Source organism: Labeo rohita, chromosome 10 (genome assembly GCF_022985175.1).
Source record: "Labeo rohita strain BAU-BD-2019 chromosome 10, IGBB_LRoh.1.0, whole genome shotgun sequence".
NCBI classification, from domain to species: domain Eukaryota; kingdom Metazoa; phylum Chordata; class Actinopteri; order Cypriniformes; family Cyprinidae; genus Labeo; species Labeo rohita.
The window spans coordinates 16,911,339-16,931,553 of record NC_066878.1 but is presented as its reverse complement, the minus strand read 5'-3'; the positions used below and the strand labels follow the sequence as shown (position 1 = coordinate 16,931,553).

General features: G+C 34.1%; 1 protein-coding gene across 1 annotated transcript in view; it reads left to right on the top strand.

Annotated features, from left to right (window-relative positions):
* osbp2a (oxysterol binding protein 2a) overlaps positions 1 to 20,215 on the top strand; it is a 28,177-nt gene that overhangs the window by 2,159 nt on the left and 5,803 nt on the right. The window contains exons 2-10 of the mRNA XM_051120841.1: positions 1,067 to 1,272; positions 11,327 to 11,577; positions 11,705 to 11,873; positions 14,360 to 14,483; positions 15,042 to 15,108; positions 15,221 to 15,349; positions 16,501 to 16,746; positions 18,210 to 18,330; positions 18,813 to 18,916. Of these exons, the coding sequence (XP_050976798.1) occupies positions 1,067 to 1,272; positions 11,327 to 11,577; positions 11,705 to 11,873; positions 14,360 to 14,483; positions 15,042 to 15,108; positions 15,221 to 15,349; positions 16,501 to 16,746; positions 18,210 to 18,330; positions 18,813 to 18,916 (1,417 nt within the window). The remainder of the gene's footprint in view (positions 1 to 1,066; positions 1,273 to 11,326; positions 11,578 to 11,704; positions 11,874 to 14,359; positions 14,484 to 15,041; positions 15,109 to 15,220; positions 15,350 to 16,500; positions 16,747 to 18,209; positions 18,331 to 18,812; positions 18,917 to 20,215) is intronic.

Genomic DNA, 20,215 nt, shown 5'->3' with positions numbered 1-20,215 from the left:
ACAAAATAAACATGAATGAACATCAGAAGGTATCTTGTTTCAACGACAAAAAGACGTACACACTATTTTTCAAGTTCAAGCCCATCAACGTTAATATACTGTTTGTCAATAAAATGGCAGATTCGGCGTTATGATTGGTCAGATTGCCTGTCAGTCAAACGGCGAAGGGTCAGTTATTCACAATAGACAGTTTTCATGACACGTCATCAGTCGGCCATATTGGCCGCACTGAATGTAAACAATGCCACTGAACTGAACAAAACTTGCATATTTTGCTGATTATTGCTGCTGAAAATGGTCAGCTGTTGTCATGTTTTGAGCTGTACTAATTGGTCAGACCGGCAAAAACATCTGGAGTACTATACATTGCCAAAAGTTATAACAAATGATGAAGAGTGCAAAAAACTGTCTGAAGAACAAAAGGCATTTGTGGTTGGCCAAACTGAGCAAGGATTTCCAGGGCAAAAACGTTCGTGTTTGTTCTTATAATTTCCAGTCAGGTAGGTGAAATATTAGGCTAATATCTTAATTAATACTGCTCGTACATATCTTTTCAACCTGTTAACTTTAGTTTGTCAAAATAATATGCACTTTTCTATATGATTCAGCAGCTTCCACACATTTTTTTCTGTGGTTTAGACAACATAAATGAGCAGAACAACATATTCACAGTAGTACATTTACCAGACAATCCATGCTGTTGTTTACATCCGAGTATCACCAATATGGCCGCACATCTGGATAACTGACCAAATCGTGACGCAAGTGCAAACCCTTTATAGTAAATTCACTCATATTATTAAAATAAAAATGATCTTTAACACAATAATTACACTTATTTATAAATTCCCTCAAGTATTCAAGTATTCCCTCAAGTTGACAAGATTTTGGAACTGACACAATTATGCTGAGCATCTTCAAATGGCCAGTTAATCAGTCTGGCTGATATATCAGTCTATCACTAGCATATGGGTGTGTTTGTGATGCTGTGGATCTGTGACTTTCAGCGAGCTGCTTCTTAAACCCATGTCGGTGTGTTTTTGTGTATATGTAAATTTGTCATCAGGACTCAAGCAGAAATGGCACACACCTGCCGAGGCACGATTACCTTGGCGACGGTGCACATAGAGGTGGGCGACACCTGTCACTTTGTGTTGACGAGTGGAGGGCGGAGCTACCACCTGAAGGCGTATTCAGAGGGCGAGTGTCAACGCTGGGTTTCCGCTCTGCAGCAGGCCAAAGCAAACGCCACCCAAATGATGCCACATTCAGGTGAGTGATGAGTCACAGTGCACAAAAATGTCATGCTTGCACTCTGTGAGCTACTGGCGCTACCTGTTGTTATTTTTACCGGACTCGGAAAATAAAATACTGATATGAAGACCACAGCTACTGAAAGAGCTTATAGGTGGCAATGGATATAAGTGTAGGCTTTAACCAAATGCTGTTCCATCAATTTTTTCACACAAGGAGTCTAAACGACCCCGGATATCGAGTGAAATCTGCGCTGAGAAACTCATGTTTACATCCTGCCAGGATGGCATCTAGCGTTTCTTGTCTCTGCTGTTTGTAAGCTCTCAGGAGTTGTGGTCTACTAAAAGCCTCAAAGATATAAAGTGGAGAGAACAAAGATGCAGGTCTTTAGGAAGTTTTGTTGATCCACAGGCATCTTCCTGTTCTTTTCTCCTGTTCTTATCACTAGGAAAGCAGTGAAGACTTACATCACTTCTCTTGTTGCCCTTCGACTGAAAATTACAACCAAAAAGCTGCACAATGTGGCATCGTAGTTGTGTTGTGGTAAAAATAGCAACAGGTAGCGGCAGTAGCTTACCGAATGCAACCATTTTACGTCATCAAAATAGTAGCGCCCTCCATAGTCCAAAATATGTATAAAACGATGTGGATTTTTTAAATAACGTATATCTTTAATGAGTTTTCTACTACAGATTTCAGTAAGAAACATCATTTATGTTATATTAAACCATACAACTCTTAATACCTGGGGTTCCCTTTAAAATGTGAAAAATGGTCATACAGAACAGGTGGTGTGAACATATTAAGTAATGTGTCTTGTTATTCAGGCTTTCAAAATACATTTATCTCGACGGAATAGATCATTTTTAAACAGGTCTGCATTCTTACCTTCTCGTGCCTTTTATTGTATGCAGTGGAACTTACAATAAATAACATTTTCTGTTTTAAAGCATTTAAGTGCATGATGCATATAAATTATTTATTTATTGCAGATTTACCAACCAGTTTAATCTGACATGTACAGTTAAGGGCAAAAGTTTACATACACCTTGCAGAATCTGCAAAATGTTAATTATTTTACAGAAATAAAAGGGATAATAAAAAATGCATGTTATTTTTATTTACTGCTGACTTGAATAAGATATTTCACATAAAAGATGTTTACATATAGTCCACAAGAAAAAATAATAGTTGAATTTAGAAAAAAGACCCCGTTCAAAAGTTTACATATGCTTGATTCCTAATACTGTGTTGTTACCTGAATGATCCACAGCTGTTTTTTTGTTTGTTTGTTTTTTTTTTTGTTTAGTGGTGGTTGTTCATGAGTCCCTTGTTTGTCCTGAACAGTTAAACTGCACACTGTTCTTCAAAAAAAAGTCCTTCAGGTTGCACAAATTCTTTGGTTTTTCAGCATTTTTGTGTATTTGAACCCTTTCCAGCAATTACTGTATGATTTTTCATACTTTTTCATACTGTACTTTTCATACTGAGGACAACTGAGGGACTCATATGCAACTATTACAGAAGGTTCAAATGCTCACTGATGCTCCAGAAGGGAAAACAACACATTAAGAGCAAGGGTGTAAAATTTTGAACAGAATGAAGATGTGTACATATTTCTTACTTTGCCTAAATATTTTTTTTTCATGTAGCACTGCCCTTCAAAAGCTATAAAAGATACTTACATGTTTCCCAGAGGACAAAATAAGTTAAATTTACCCTGATCTTCAAATTCAAAATGTTTTTTTAACCCCCCCAGCTCTTAATGGACAGTGTTTCCTTCTGGAGCATTAGTGAGTGTTTGAACCTTCTGTAATAGTTGCATATGAATCCCTCAGTTGTCCTCAGTGTGAAAAGATGGATCTCAAAATCATACAGTCATTGATGGAAAGGGTTTTTCTGAAGAACATCGGGCAGTTTAACTGTTCAGGACAAACAAGGGACTCACGAACAGCTATCACTAAAGAAAAAAACACAGCTGTGGATCATTCAGGTAACAACACAGTATTAAAAATCAAGTGTATGTAAACTTTTGAACAGGATCATTTTTATAAATTCAGCTATTATTTTCTCTCGTGGACTATATGTAAACATCTTTTATGTGAAATGTCTTATTCAGGTCAGTGCTAAATAAAAAAACAACATGCATTTTATATGATATGATGTAAACTTTTGACCTCAACTGTAAAGGCTAAGAATATGAATGCACAGTAAAATGATTTTCATGTCGTGAATAATATTAATAAAAAAGGCCCTGTAATGAAAAAAACAAACAAAAATCATTGCTTTCTTTCAGCAAATACCACTAGGGGGTAGCATTGTTCATGATTTTTTTGAAGATTATTTTTATATATATTTAAAATATTTATAAATGCAGTTTATGCAAAATAATTAGAATTTCCTCATCATTATTATGTATTATATGTATTATTATTTTCGTGTTACATTTAATAGACAGATTTCATTGTTTCTCTACCGATATCTGAAAATAAATACTCTTTTTATCTCAGCTTTTAGGATTTAGTACCAAAACAACATAACAACACATTACTGTCTTACATTAATGTAAGTATTGCATTAATGTATGTAATGCATTAATGTAAGTAATGCATTTACACAAGTCTCTTTTTTTGTACAAAGTGTCAAATGTGATTAATTTGCATGCTGCACACCTTCCCATTCGGATGATATCATGTGTTGCTGAATGGAGTGACGAGCATATAAGCTCCGCCCACTGTGCCGCTTGGAGAATGTGAAGGGAAAGAGGGAGGGTGAGAAGGAAAACAGGAGCGAGAGGGGTGGGAGGGAAGCTGGGAAGGTGACTGAGGAGACCGAGAGGGAACGCTACATTTTATCATCATCTTCACTGAATAAGCTTTGCTTGCTTTATATATTTCAATGATTCGATCCCGTGGAGAAAAGGTAGGAAAGATGTTAAATGCATATGTTTGATTGCCATTTATGCAAAAGCATTCGTCTTTTGACTCAGTGGACAATAAATTAAGAGTTGCTTATAGCCTTAGTACTATATGAATTTTGCTTTAATTTCAGCCTTGATTTCAAGTAGCTTTTTATAATCAGTTATGATCAGTCTGAAGCACATTGTGGCTACTCTATCAATTAATCACGTTTAATATAACTTGTTTGTGTTTGCATGTGGTTACTGTCTCTTTTATGGGCCAAATATGTTTAGTGCTTACAGCTTCTTCTCAGGATTTGAATTGGGAACCTATTGAGCTAATGCTAGACTACACAACAGCTACATTTATAACTACATTTTCTGAAGTAAATGTGAGCAATGCTTGCCTGTACTCTGTTGTCAGGGTGTTTCTAGGTTGTTTTAGGTGTCAAAAGAGTCTACGTTCAAGTTCCTTTGATTCCGGTCTGAAAGTTGTGTTGCAAGTGTGAGAAACTTACAGCACGACTCGGTGCAAATCAGATTATCTGTGATACAAAGTAAGCAGGTTGATGGGACAAATTGGATTGTCAGAGAGCCAATGAACTTAACTGCTTCTTGTTTTTGAAGATCCTACCAGTCTTTTATGCTGTTCTGTGATCTGCTGTTAGTTTAGGTGTGGTTATTCAGAGATGAGTCACTCGTGTATCTCCACCAGGTCAGTGGAAGGTGATCTCTGATTGATTCTCCAGCGCCTACCGAGGTTGAGCGAGCCTCTCTATTTTAATTCTTGTACAGTCCCACCTTCAGGACTCCCTCTGGCTGCAGATGTGGCTCTCTGACGTAAGATGAGGCAGTCAAGCACCTTTGGCAGCAGACACGGGCACACAATAGCTGTATGTGGGTCATCAGACTTCTCATTCTCTCCGCTTTGATTCTGCTCTCTAGAGATCCACGCTAATCCACTTTCCGCCGATTGTTTTCTTGGCAAGCAGAAAATTGCAGTCTTTTGCTTGGATTGGGTTGAAGATGCTTTGGCTTAGATACAGTTTGGGTGGAGCGATTGAAGCTGGCGATGCAGCGATCATGTAATCTTTGCAGATGGTGGGTTCAGCTTATGCTGATCCTTACTGGAGAGAAACGTAAATTGCAAAAAAATTTTTTAACAAATGTAAAAAAAGTAGCTTGAACCAAGATTATACGCAGAGCGAATGTGGGCAGCCACGCCATCGTTTTCAAATGGATCCGTCTTGGTCCGTTTACACTTAAACGCAATCCTGGAGTTTTCAAACTAAAACGTGGTCTGCAGCGTTTTCGAAAGTCTTTTTAAGTTTTTTTAAAACGAAAACGCATTTGTGTGAACGTAGCCTAAAAATGTTTCTAGCAATAGTTGCTTTGTTGACCTTACTAGGGCCATATGAAATCCGTTTTATTTTTTCTCGAATTTCATTTAATTTTTTTCCAGATTCTGCTTTTTTTTCTGTTTAAATTTTTCTGGATTACATTTTTTTTACACTCTGTTTTAATGGTGAAATAAAAAAAATATGAATCAAAAAGCATGTCAAATTAATTGAAATCATGAAAAAGTGTAACAAAAATTAAAATTTTAAGGCCCTATAAAATGATTTTATTTTTTTTCTGAAATTTAGTTTTATATTTACCAATTTCTGTGTTTCCATTAATTTGTCTGGATTTAATGGTTAAATGAATGGTTTAATGTGTTTTTTTTATTTTTTTTTATTATGCAAGTAGTAAATGTGACAATGTTTACATGTAACAAATACAGAACCCTTTATACATATAACAAATATAACAAAAAAATATATATATATATACAGATCAAATAGTATCTAACAGATTAACAAGCAATAATTGTTATCAGCAATAATAATGACAATAATAACTATGACAACAAAAACAACAACAACAATAACAATAAAATGAATAATAATAATAATAAAAATATTGGTTTCATTTAGATTTGGAAAGGGTGGAGGACAATGAAGAGGGCAAGTAATAATAGTAATTTTAATAATAGTATTAAATCTTAATAATTAAAGGCATCTCTAATTAATTTATTTTATTTAAAAAAAGAAATATATATATATATAAACAGATAAACAAATAAAAATATTAAAAATAAATTAATTTAAATATATATATATATATTTATTATTATTATTTTATAAAAACAATTAATCAATGCTTTTTATTATTAAAATGTAATTTAGTATTTACATTTTTCCAGTATTTGTTTTTTTAAGCACAATTTTACAATAATTTATTAAAAGTTTAAAGAAAATTACTTTTTTAAGGCCCTGTAAAATACGTTTTATTGTTTCTTAAATTCAGTTTTATTTTTACCAAATTTCCATTAATTTTCTGGATTCCGTTGTAATGGTTCAATTAAATTTTAATAATCAAAGTCATCTCTAATTAATTGATTTTATTTTTATAAAAAAAATAATATATATATATATATATATATATATATATATATATATATATATAATTTTATTTTTTTTTTTTTTTTATTTTTTATTATTCATTTATTTTTGTTTTCTGATTTTGAATGCTATATATATATTATAAATAAATAATATTATAATGAAAAACTAAAACTAAAAACATTTATATGCATTAATTGTTGTTTTATTTAGTTTTTCTGCTTTTTGCCATGATAAATAATTGTAATACTATGGTGAAAAAGAAAAAAGAAAAGTTTATTATTACTAATAATAAATATTAGTAATTATTATTATTATTATTATTATTATTATTATGCAGTAATGAATTATGAAAAGTTGCTATGTAAAGGTTTTTCTGCTTTTTGTCATAAATAATCATAATACTATGAGGAAAAACAAAAAGGTTTTATTTTTGCTTTATTATTGCTACTAATAACAAATGTTATTAATATTATTATGCAGTCATTATGTTGCTATGTAAATGGTTGCAAATTAATTTTTGAGTTTATGTCTAACTGTTAAGCTCATATTAATACATTATTATTAATATATTTCATTCAACATAGGTCATGCAAAGGTCGTTTTTCTACCCTTTTATCCCGAGTCTCTGATATACAGGTTGAGTGAGTTTCATTTAACAGTGTGCCAGCATGTGGACTGCTCGTCTCCTGGTGTAGCCGCCTCAGGCTCACACAACCAAGTGCTTCCAAAAATGTCTTTCGTCACACAAAATGCAATTAACAGCCTTTTCTCGTCTATTTTCCAGTGAGTGATGGCCGTGTTGTTTGTGAGAGCACGCAAAGCGAGACACATTAGCCCATGTTGTTTTTTTTCATTCTCCTTATAGCTTCTAAAAATAGCTGTCCTCCCAGTTGCGTGGGACCTTGTTTCCATGGTAACCGTGTTCATTCACAGAAATGTGGTGTTTTGAATGGGTTGCTGGTTATTATGACGCCTCTCTTTCACACTCGCTCATTCCGTCACCTACTGCCCACATTCAATTGTGATGTCCTTCATCTCTGTAATGACATCTAAATCTGGATCTTTCTGTTTGAACATGTTATCTCCCTCTCTGTGTGTCTCCGACAGCCATCTCCTCCCATTACGGCTTGTGTCCATCTCTGTGGTCATTTTTCAGCATCCATTTAAAGCCTGGCTGGAAAATATGCTTGTAATGGAAAAGAGCTCCACAAAAGGACAGTTTTAGATCTCAGCTGTCACGTCAGACCCCTCCAGCACTGCATCTGTGTGCGTTTGTGCTATTTATACAGTTATTTTAGTTCAGCCTGCAGCGCTGCAGTACATTTGCCCATCTCTGTTGGCTGAAGAACGTCATAACGCACTATAACTGAATTTATTTAAAGGAATGTGTCATACATTCAGTTCATCACAGGAATCATTTTGAATTGTCCTTCAGTTTGCATTTTATATATGCACATTACAGTGGACGTCTGTGGCAGGGGTTATTTATAGGACCTCCTTTCTAAAATGTAATTTAGTATTTAGTGTTTTATAACTTTATAAAATTTCTGTATACAGTGCCTTGCGAAAGTATTCATACCCCTTCATTTTTATCATGTTTTGTTATGTTGCAGCCTTATGTTAAACTGCTTTAAGTTACTTTTTCCCCCCACATCAATTTACACTCCATACACCATAATGACAAAGCAAAAAACAGATTTATGACAACTGTGCAAAGTTATTCAAAATAAAAAACTGAAATAAGCACATTGCATAAGTGTTCATACCCTTAATTCAGTACTTCGTTGAAGCACCTTAACAGCCTCAAGTCATTTTGGGTATGATGCGACAAGCATTGCACATCTGCATTTGGCAATTATCTGCCATTCTTCTCTTCACCTCTTCACCTCTCAAGATCTGTCAGCTTGGATGGGTGCTGGCAGACATTTTCAGGTTTCTCCAGAAATATTTGATTGCGTTGTTGTGTGCTTAGTGTCATTGTCCTGTTGGAAAGTGAACCTTCTGCCCCGTCTGAGAATCTGAATGCTCTGGACTGGGTTTTCATTAAGGCTATCTCAATATTTTGGTGGACTGAGCTTCCTTCTACTCTTGCTAGTCCCTCAGTTCCTGCCATTGAAGAACAGCTTCACAGCATGAGGCTGCTACCTCCATACTTTACTTTTGGGACGGTACTCTGCAGATGATGAGCAGTGCTTGGTTTCCTTAAAACATGATGTTTGGAACTGAGGTTCATCAGACCAGAGAATCTTATTTCTCACAGTCTGAGGGTCCTTTAAGTGCTTTTTTTGCAAATTTCAAGTGGGTTTTCATGTGTCCTCACTGAGAAGAGTATTGCATTTGGCCACACCACCATAAAGACCAGTTTGGTAGAGTGTTGTAGCGATGTTTCTCCTTTTGTAAGTTTCTCCCATCTGCATGTATGATCATGGAACTCAACTAGAGTGACCATCAGCTTCTTGGTCACCAGTCTAACCAAGCCCCTTCTCCATCAATTGCTCAGTTTGTCCAGGAGGCCAACTTCATGCTTCTGTGAACCTTCAATGCAGCAGATTTTTTTCTGAACTCTTCCCTAGGTCTGTGCCTTGATGCAATCCTGTTTCTGAGCTCTTCAGGCAGTTATTTTGATCTCAGGGCTTGGTTTTTGCTCTGAAATGCATTTTCAGCTGTTAGACCGTTTCTGAGAGGTGTGTGCCTTTCCAAATCATACTCATTCAAATTAATTTTCCCCAGTTTAACTCCACTTGAAGTGTAGTAACATCTATAAACAATATAAGTGCTCATGAGCGCAATTTTAATAAATTTGCAAAGTTGTTACAAACCTGTTGTTTGTTTTGTCATTATGGTGTATGCATGTAGATTGATGTGGAAAAACAGTAATTCGTAGCATTTTAACGTAAGGCTGCAACATAACAAAGGGGTATGAATATTTTCGCAAGGCGCTGTATTTCCTACTTGCTGAAGGGCACAGCTAAATAATGGGTTTATGTGAAGGTTGTTTTAAGTTCACTTAATTTAGAAGTTGTTATTATTTGAAGTCAAATAAATGTTAAAATTGATAGCTCTTCATTATACTCTAATGTCGAATGGCTATAGTCAATATTATATATATGGAAAAAAATAATAATTTCCTAGAGACATTATTGCAATATAAAAGTATATTTAAAAACTTTAATGTTAGATGGGATTGTAATTAATAATTAATTTGACAAATTAAAATAGAGTATACAATTTTGGTTCTCAATCAGGGGTACGCAAGCGGACCAAACTTTCAAAGGGGTGACAAGATGACTTTATTATTAATGTAATGGGTGTGGCTTTCGGAGTCATCCATGTTCAGCTACTTTTAGCTGTACAAAACAGCTGCTTGATATTGCAAATTGGTGTGTTTTACCATATTATTTTAATGTATTATCTTAAAGGAGATCTCCACTTCCAGAACAACATTTTACAGATAATTTACTCACTCCCTTGTCATGTGGTCTTGATTGGTGCCCTGAATGTGAACTTCCAGAATGTAGTTTAAATGTGGCTTCAAAGGGTTCTAAACAATCCCAGCCGAGGAAGAAGGGTCCTATCTAGCGAAACAGTCGGTCATTGTTTTCGAAAAATAAAAATTTGTGTACTTTTTAAGCACAAAAGCTCGTGTAGCACAGGTTCTGGGATGCGTGTCCACGGTTCATTTTGAACAAATCTTTAATGTGACTCGGGAAGAACGAGTCGTCTCGGGGAGTGATTCGTTCAGTCGCGCATGTGCAACATCCTGTTAGATTCTGTACTGGAATTAGTTCACCTGTTTTGAGTCTTCGGGTTTTTCGAGTCGTTCGTTCGTCTTATGGAGCTGTCACGTGATGCTGATTTTGTTAAAATGAACGAAATGACTTGATAAAAGATTCGTTCATTTTGCTGAATGAGACTCAAAGGTCCTAATCAGTGAAATGGTCAGAACTTCCCATCACTACTACGAATGACGTCTTCGAATCACCACAAGTTCATCGTCTGTGTACTCCGACTCAAAAAGGTAGAGTATGTTGAAAATCTCCATGTTATTTCCTCCTACAACTTCAGAATCGTCCGACATTGTTGTACTTTTTTGTTTGTAAACAGCGTTTGACTTACTTAGTCTTTGCACGTTCACTTTGTAAACACTGGGTCTGTGGTTCCGCCTACGTTCCGAACGCATGACCCTTCGACGTGATTCAGTAGTATGTGAACGTGCATCCCAGAGCCTGTGCTACATGAGTTTTTGTGCTTAAAAAGTATACACATTTTTATTTTCCGAAATAAATGACCGACTGTTTCGCTAGATAAGACCCTTCTTCCTCGGCTGGGATCGTTTAGAGCCCTTTGAAGCTGCATTTAAACTACATCTTGGAAGTTAAATATCGGGGCACCAATGAAGTCCATTATATGGAGAAAAATGCTTTCCTCAAAAAACATAATTTCTTTACGACTGAAGACAGAAGGACATGAACATCTTAGATGACAAGGGGGTGAGTAAATTATTTGTGAATTGTTGTTCTGGAAGTGGACTTCTCCTTTAATTATGAGCACACTGGTTTGTAGTGCAAACCAAACACTGGCTTGTAGTTTTACTCTTTACGCTATTTCCCTATAGCGGCTAATGAACCGGAAGTTTTGGCCATAGGCTTATATTTGCCGTTCAAAAATAAGGTGGATAACATCATCTTGTCATTTGGTGTCTGTCTCTTCATTTACCTTTCTGCAGACGACTCTGGTGACGAGGGTCCACTAGCCCAGCCGGATCGTGCTCTGATTCAGGGGGCGCTCAAGACTCTAGCCAGCAAGCTTGAAGACCTCAGCACCTGCAACGAGCTCATAGGGAAGCACGGCGCCGCGCTCCAGCGCTCCCTTAGTGAACTGGAGGATCTGCGCGCCCCCACCGACGGAGCCGATAAACTGAAGACCGTCAACGAGCGAGCCACTCTCTTCCGCATCACTTCCAATGCTATGATCAATGTGAGTTCGAATATAGTTGACTCCGGACATTTTAGCCTAAAAATACACATTTTATCTTTAAAAATGGCTGAATCTGTAGCAGAAAATGAATGATGAATCTTAATGATTGGGCTGGGTTTTGGATCAGGCCTGCCAGGACTTTGTGGACCTAGCGGAGGCACACAGCCGGCGGTGGCAGCGCGCTCTGCAGTATGAGAGGGAACAGCGCCACCACCTGGAGGAGACTATCGAGCAGCTAGCCAAACAACACAACAGTCTGGAGAGAGCCTGGAGAGAATCGCCCAGCACACACAATAGTGAGTTTTGCTGAATGTACTAAACAGTGCGAATTAGCGTTAGAGCACAATTCCATAAAAGCACCGATGGGAGTGAAAAATTCTGCGTGTGATTTACTGACAATGCGCACATTAAAGAACACAGACGCACAGATGCTTTTTTGAGCGTTAAATAATGGTGCAAAAACCAGTAATTTGACAAGCACCAATGTTAGTAAATCGCACTGCATGAAGAACACCTGAAAAGTTGTTCTTTTGACACATGTGAACTATATTCCAGGTATTCTGAAGTTATACAGTAGTTTTACACCATCATTTAACAGTTTGGTATCTGTAAGCGTTTTTTTTTTTTTTAATTAATTTTATTAAGCAAGGATGCATTAAATTGAGCAAAAGTGACAGTAAAGACATGTACACTACCAGTCAAAAGTTTTTGAGCAGTAAGATTTTTAATGCTTTTTTTAAAGAAGTCTCTTCTGCTTACCTAGCCTGCATTTATTTGATCCAACGTACAGTAAAAACAGTACAATTTTGAAATATGTTTACTATTTAAAATAACTGTTTTTTTTTTCATTTGAATATATTTTAAAATATAATTTATTCCTGTGATTTCAAAGTTGAGTTTTTAGCATCATTGCTTCAGTCACATGATCCTTTAGAAATCATTCTAATATTCTGATTTGCTGCTCAAAAAATATTTGTATTATTATTATGTTGAAAACAGCACACTTTTTTCAGGTTTCTTTGATGAATGGAAAATCTGAAATAGAAATGTTTTGTAATATTATAAATGTCATTATCATCACTTCAATGCATCAATGATCAATTTAATGCATCCTTGCTAAATAAAAGTATTAATTTGTATAATTTTTTATAATTCCCCCAAAATGCTTTTTTATATTTCAGATAAATGCTGAAATGCTGAAAAAATGTACTCAATTGTTTTAAATATTGATAATAATAATACAAATAAAAAATGTTTCTTGAACAGCAAATCAGCATATGAGAATGATTTCTGAAGGATCATGTGACACTGAAGACTGGTGTAATGATGCTGAAAATTTAGCTTTGATCACAGGAATAAATTACATTTTAAAATGTATTCAGATGGAAATAATAAATAGTAAAACTTACTAGTTTGCTGTACTGTGGATCAAATAATGCAGGCTTGGTGAACAGAATAGACTTCTTTAAAAAACATTAAAAATCTTACTGTTTAAAAACTTTTGGTAGTGTATAATGTATCAAAAGATTGCAAATCGTTGCAAATAAATGCTGTTCTTTGAGCTTTCTATTAATTAAAGAATCCTAAAAAACACATATTTACAACACAAAAATATTAAACAGCACAACAGTTGATATTGTTATTAACAATAATAATAATAATAATAATAATAATAATAATTAAAAAAGTTTCTTGAGCAGCAAATCAGCATATTAGAATGATGTCTTAAGGAGCAATGATGCTGAAAATTCAGTTCTGCATCACAGGAATAAATTAGATTTTAAAAAATATTCAAAGATAAAACAGCTATTTCATATTGCAATAATATTTCATAATATTCATGTTTTACTGTGTTTTTATCAAATAAATGTTGCCTTGATGAGCAGAAGAGGCTTTTTGCAAAACATTACAAGTTAGTTCCTTAATTTATTAAAATGTATAATAATTTAACAATACCAGTTATTAAAAATACTAATATAGTAATATTAATAAGTAAAAATAAATGTATAATTATTATTCTTTTTGTTAAGGTTTTGCCATGCAAAGCAGCATAATTAAAGGGATAGTTCACCCAGAAATTAAAATTCTGTCATTAATTACACTTTAATTACCCTTGTGTCGTTCCAAACCTGTAAGACCTTCATTTATCTTTAGAACACAAATTAAGGTATTTTTGATGAAATCCGAGATCATTCTGACTCTGCATAGACAGCAGTGTGACTGACACGTTCAAGGCCCAGAAAGGTAGTAAGGACATCATTAAAATAATCCATGTGACATCAGTGGTTTTGTCATGGTACTCTCAACAATGGTGGAGAATAGTGACGTGGAAGAGAAAAACTGTTGAATAAAGTCATTGTTTTTGTTTGTGCACAAAAAGTATTCTCGTAGCTTCGGAAACTTTCGGTTCAACCACTGCTGTCACATGGACTGTTTGAACGATGTTCTTACTACGTTTCTGGGTCTGAGAACATTTCAGTTACATTGTTGTCTATGCAGGGTCAGAAAGCTCTCAGATTTCGTCAAAAATATTATAATTTGTGTTCCGAAGACAAACAATGAAGGTCTTATGAGTTCAAAACGATGAGGGTGAGTAATTAATGACATAATTTTCATTTTTGTGTGAACTATCCCTTTACATATGTACATTTCTAAATACTATGCTCTATGCATGTTGTTATTATAGACCAAAATGCAACATTTAATTTTATACAAATGTAATAAAAATGTTATATAATTCTGACCTGTCATTAAATGAGAATTTCCATGTGTTGATGTTCAGAAGGTGCAGAGGGAACACCGGAGGGAGAATCCAGTGAAGAGAATGAAGACATAGAGTTCTTTGATGCCATGGAAGATTCTCCCGCCTTCATCACAGTGCCTGCAGACGATCACTCACAACACAGGTTCATATATATAAAGATTATGATATACAGTGGCTTTCAGTCACAGGCCCACACATCACAGTCCATTCATTAGCCATCTGATGCATCTAATGACAAAAGCCTGATAAAATAACAACCTCAAATTTGATTGACTGGATTCGGAATGCACAGTTTTTACTCACAATTTACACTATTTCTAGCTATATCTCTTAATAATAATGTATGTGTTGAGATTTCCGTACTATTATTTGAATATTTTTTAGGTGTTATCGATTTCGGATGTACCTTTCCCTAAGTGGCGCTTAAAAAAATGAATTGTGGTTTTCATGTCAGTTAGATGGTCTCTTCTTGTACAAGTAAGCAGTGGATGCTGATTGCAATAATGTTATTGTGAATATTGCATACAACAAATTGTTTTCAGCAACTTATCTACTGCATCTGTTTATCTACTCTATGCTTGAATAATGAATGATCTTCCACTAGTGTGGCTTGTGAGTACAGTACATATTTACAGTAAGAAGCCATTTGATATTTCAGCCCTCGCTTGTGTTTCTCTCTGTTTCTGTGTGTGTGTCTCAGACACTTGAGCAGTAATCAGAGCGTGACCAGTGGAAGTTTATCTAGTAATTGGAGCCAGGATGACAATGTGAGTTGGGCTTTTGTTTATTCATGACATATCTGAACAGAATCACACATGGCAAATAACACTGAAGATCTTAAGATATTTGTTCACTGTAGTGTTTTCCTTGTGTTTACAGGACGGTTCTGGTGGCTACTTGCGCAGAGGCAGACGCTGTCGCATCCCAGATAAGCCAAACTACTCCCTGAACCTGTGGAGCATCATGAAGAATTGCATTGGAAAGGAGCTCTCTAAGATTCCCATGCCTGTAAGAGGAACGTTAGATTTTGCAGGTTATATAGTACATATTTATATATATCGCGTATCACACAATATCACACGGGCAACAAGAGCGATATGACACGAGTACTGATTTTGTCCCGATCTATCACAAGCTTAAATCTGATTTTATACAACAGTAAATAAGATATTGTGTTATATTTTAAACACAATATTATGTGTTTTTGCTCAATTTTGCAGAGAACATATTACTTCTGAAGCCACAGCAGAATTGTTGCGCGTCTCTGAGCAACACAGCAGTGTTTCTGAATGAATCCGTGTTTTGAACGAATCGTGTGAATCAATAATTCAAAGGCTCATTCATAACGAGAGCCATTTACTTCATTCCTGAATGAATCAGCCGTTTGAACAAATTGAATCGAATGAGTGAATGACTCATGAAGACAAAGTCAAACAAAGCTGTTTTGGTTACCGGACTTTCGTTATATGAACAAAAAATACTGAGATGTTTCTCAAATTATCTTCTTTTATTTCCATAGTTTATAATAGGCCGATGCAGCCTAAATGTTTGTGTGTAATAAATTTTGAAAAAAAAATCAAATAAAATATTTCTTTCTAAAGCTATAATTTATAATGTCTCCTTGATACTCATTTAACACAAAAATATCTTTAAATAATCTTTTGTGGGTGTTTTTAGTCAAATTTATTTTGCGTTTAATCGACACATCATGTAATTAATTAATTAATTAGATAAAAAATTTAATCTACTTGACAGCCCTAATTTATGAACACCCCAAAATTAAAATTTGCTGAAAATGTAGATTTTGTTTCTTTGTCTGAACAGATTTGAAGAAATTTAGCATTACATCAGCTGCTCACCAATGGATTCTCTTCAGTGAATGGGTGCCGTCAGAATGAGAGTCCAAACAGCTGATAAAAACATCGCTCTCATTCTCATTCTGACGGCACCCATTCACTAAAGAGGATCCATTGGTGAGCAACTGATGCAATGCTAAATTTCTCCCCTGTTCTGATGAAGACTCACTACTTCTAGAATGGTCTAAGAGGAAAACTTTTATCCAATTTTCATTTTTGGGTCAACTATACCTTTAAGTTCTCAGAATCTTCATTATCTGAATCATGACATGGATCTGTGTATGTCTGAATCCTCACTTCCAGGTGAACTTCAATGAGCCGTTATCGATGCTGCAGCGTTTGACAGAAGATCTTGAATACAGCGAACTCCTGGACCGGGCAGCACGCTGTGACTCCTCTCTGGAGCAGATGTGTCTGGTGGCCGCCTTCTCCGTCTCGTCCTATTCAACCACCGTCCACCGCACAGGGAAACCTTTCAACCCCTTGCTGGGAGAGACCTATGAGCTGGACCGCGTGGAGGAGTATGGATACCGCTCCATCTGTGAACAGGTCAGAAATGACATACTGGTAGTGTGTATATAATTAATAACAATAAAAAAAATTATATACAGCATATTTTACTTACCTATTTGTAGCCCTGGATCACAAACCCAGTCGTAAGGCTCATTTTTTTCAAAATTGAAATTTTATACAACATATGAAAGCTGAATAAATAAGCTTTTCATTGATGTATAGTTAGGATGGGACAATATTTGGCCGAGATACAACTATTTAAAAATCAGGAATCTGAGGGTGCAAAAATATCAAAATATTGAGAAAATCACCTTTAAAATTCTTCAAATAATGTTCTTAACAATGCATATTACTAATCAAAAATGTTTTCATACATTTACAGTAGGAATTTTACAAAATATCTTAATGGAACAAGATCTTTACTTAATTTCCTAATGATTTTTGCCATAAAAGAAAAATCAATAATTTTGACCCATACAGTGTATTTTTGGCTATTTCTACAAATATACCCCAGCGACTTAAGACTGGTTTTTCCAGGGTCACATTTGTAGTTAATGCATTAAAGGGGACATTGGATACTCTACGCTTACTTTTCTTTTTAGCAGCACTTGTGCTCCTAACGTAAAAAATTTAGGAGCACAGTCAAAATTTCACCTTCTAATCAATAATCAAAAAATCTGATCAAAAATTATTCTTCCCATTATTAAGTGATATTTGACTCCTTAAAGTGATTTTACAGCGGAATTTTGTTTTCATATTTATAATAGCTTTTTTCTAACTTTATTAAAAGTGTGTCATCTTGTACGGCAATTTTTTTAAATTATATGTTTAAGCTTTTTAAAATTTATAATTAAAACAACAGAATAAGAACAAGGAGAATAAGTTACCAATCAAATGAAATCAGTATTAACAAAATTAATTGTACTACAGAAATGGCACAGAAGAACACAAAAGTGGAACACAAAGGTGGCATGAGTGCAATCAAATTCATAAATTCATAAATTCAAATTGAGATTAATGTTTTAAATATACAATTTTAAAAACAAAAATATTTAATGATTTAAATAACTGAAAAGATATGGCAGTAGGTAGGTGGTGGCAAGTCACTGATTTAAATACTGAATCATTCATTCGATTCGTTCTAATGACTGATTCATTCAGGAATGAAGCAAGTGACTTTATGAATGTATTTTATTTTTTATTTTTTTATTTTATATACCTTTTTATTTAACCATACTGTGACAGACAAGACCGGGGACAGACTTTGTTTATGGAAGTATTGGTGACATACGTAATAGTCGCACGCAGTAGTTCTCAGTTAAAAAAAAAAAAAGAGTGAATGGATTTTTGTAATTGTAGGGTGGTTGTGTCGCGAATATACATTTATATGCAAACACCATGTAAAAGTGAATTTTACATCTGTTGCACCCTTTAAAGTTATAGTTAATGCATTAAATGTTGTCAGTGATTGTGTGACGCATTCTCACTCTTTCTCTCAGATAAGTCATCACCCTCCGGCGGCGGCCCACCATGTGATTTCACAGCGAGGCTGGACCCTGTGGCAGGAGATCACCATCGACAGCAAATTTCGCGGCAAATACATCTCTATCATGCCGCTAGGTGATCCATCATGAGCTATGAGTCACCTTTAGAGGACGTTCACATCATTACACACAGACACAGATAAAATCCATCAGTCATTGCTTCTTTTAGACTATTGACTACTGTCTAGTGATGTTTCACTGTGTGTGTGTGTATTTATATATGTGCAATAAAATTACCACTTTATTTTTTTTAAATAAATCTTAAGGCAGCTTAATCCTAAAAAAACACCACTTTGAAATGCATAGGCATTTTATTAAAAACAACACTAGTTACCTAGATTCACTTTAGTGACTATAGATGTGCTGCTTCCAGGTAAATGTTACTTCAGAGGACAATTTGATTCGTGAGATGGTTTCTATTTTTATAGAGCCTTTTATACTAATGTTTATTGCAGATCTCCCTGCAGCTTTGAGATATTTTAAGAGCGAACCAGCCTTGCTCGCTTTTATTTTCTCCTGCTGTTGTTGGCTCATAATGCCTCTCTTTGCTCTCTGCAGGCAACATTCACCTTAAGTTCCACGCCAGTGGGAATCATTATGTGTGGAGTAAGGTGACCTCCACTGTGCACAATATAATCGTGGGCAAACTATGGATAGATCAAGTACGTGACTGGCTTCATACTCCTTTCTCTGCTTTTTTTGTTTGGTGTTCATATTACACATACATTCCATATTACACACGTCCTTCTAACTTTATGACACAAAAGGAGATTTTTTTGGAGAATAAAATAGATAAATATTTATAAATAAATATATATTTATAAATATTTAAAATTGGCATTTATTTTATGTTTTAGTTTTCATTTTAAGCTTTTGTTGTTGTTGTTGTTGTTGTTTTTAAGATTTTAAAGTTTCAGTCATTATGTGCTTTTGTCTTTTTTAATATTGCTGTTTAGCTTTTCTGTTAATTTTTTCCTGTTTTAGTATTTAGTTAAACTTAATTTCACGTTTCAGTCATTTTATTGTGCTTTTGTCTTTTTTATTTCTATTTAGCTTTTCTATTTATTTTATTCAAATTTTAATATTCTAGTAATTTTAGTAATTAACTTACCTATTTTATTTAAAGTCTGTCATTTTATTATGTGATTATTTTAGTAATTTTATTACTTCAACTTACACTTTTTTTCAAGTTTCAGTCATTTTATCATGTGCTTTTCTTTTTTTTTCTGTTGAGCTTTTCTATTTATTTTTATTCCAGTTTTAATATTTTAGTATTTTTAGTACTTTAACTTATTTTATTTCTAGTTTCAGTCATTTTATTATGTGCTTTCGTCTTTTTTATTTCTATTTAGCTTTGCTATTTATTTGTATTTCAATTTAAGTTTTGTAGTATTTTTAGTATTTTAACTTACTTATTTTATTTCAAGTTTGTCATTTTATTATATGATTATTTTAGTAATTTAATTACTTCAATTTACACTTATTTTTTCACGTTTCAGTCATTTTATCATGTGCTTTTCTTTTTTTATTTCTGTTTAGCTTTTCTATTTATTTTTTCTAGTTTTAATATTTGAGTATTTTTAGTACTTCAACTTAATTTATTTCAAGTTTCAGTCATTTTATTATGTGCTTTCATCTTATTTATTTCTATTTAGCTTTTCTTTTTCTTTTTATTCTAGTTTTAATATTTTAGTATTTTTAGTACTTCAACCTATTTTATTTCAAGTTTCAGTCATTTTATTGTGCTTTTGTCTTTTTTATTTCTATTTAGTTTTTCTATTTATTTTTTTTCCAATGTTAATATTGTAGTAAGTTTAGTACTTCAACTTCAACTTATTTTATTTCAAATTAGTCTTTTTATGTGCTTTTGTCATTTTTACTTCTATTTAGCTTTTTCATTTATTTTTATTCCAGTTTAATATTGTAGTAATTTTAGTACTTTAACTTTCTTTATTTCAAGT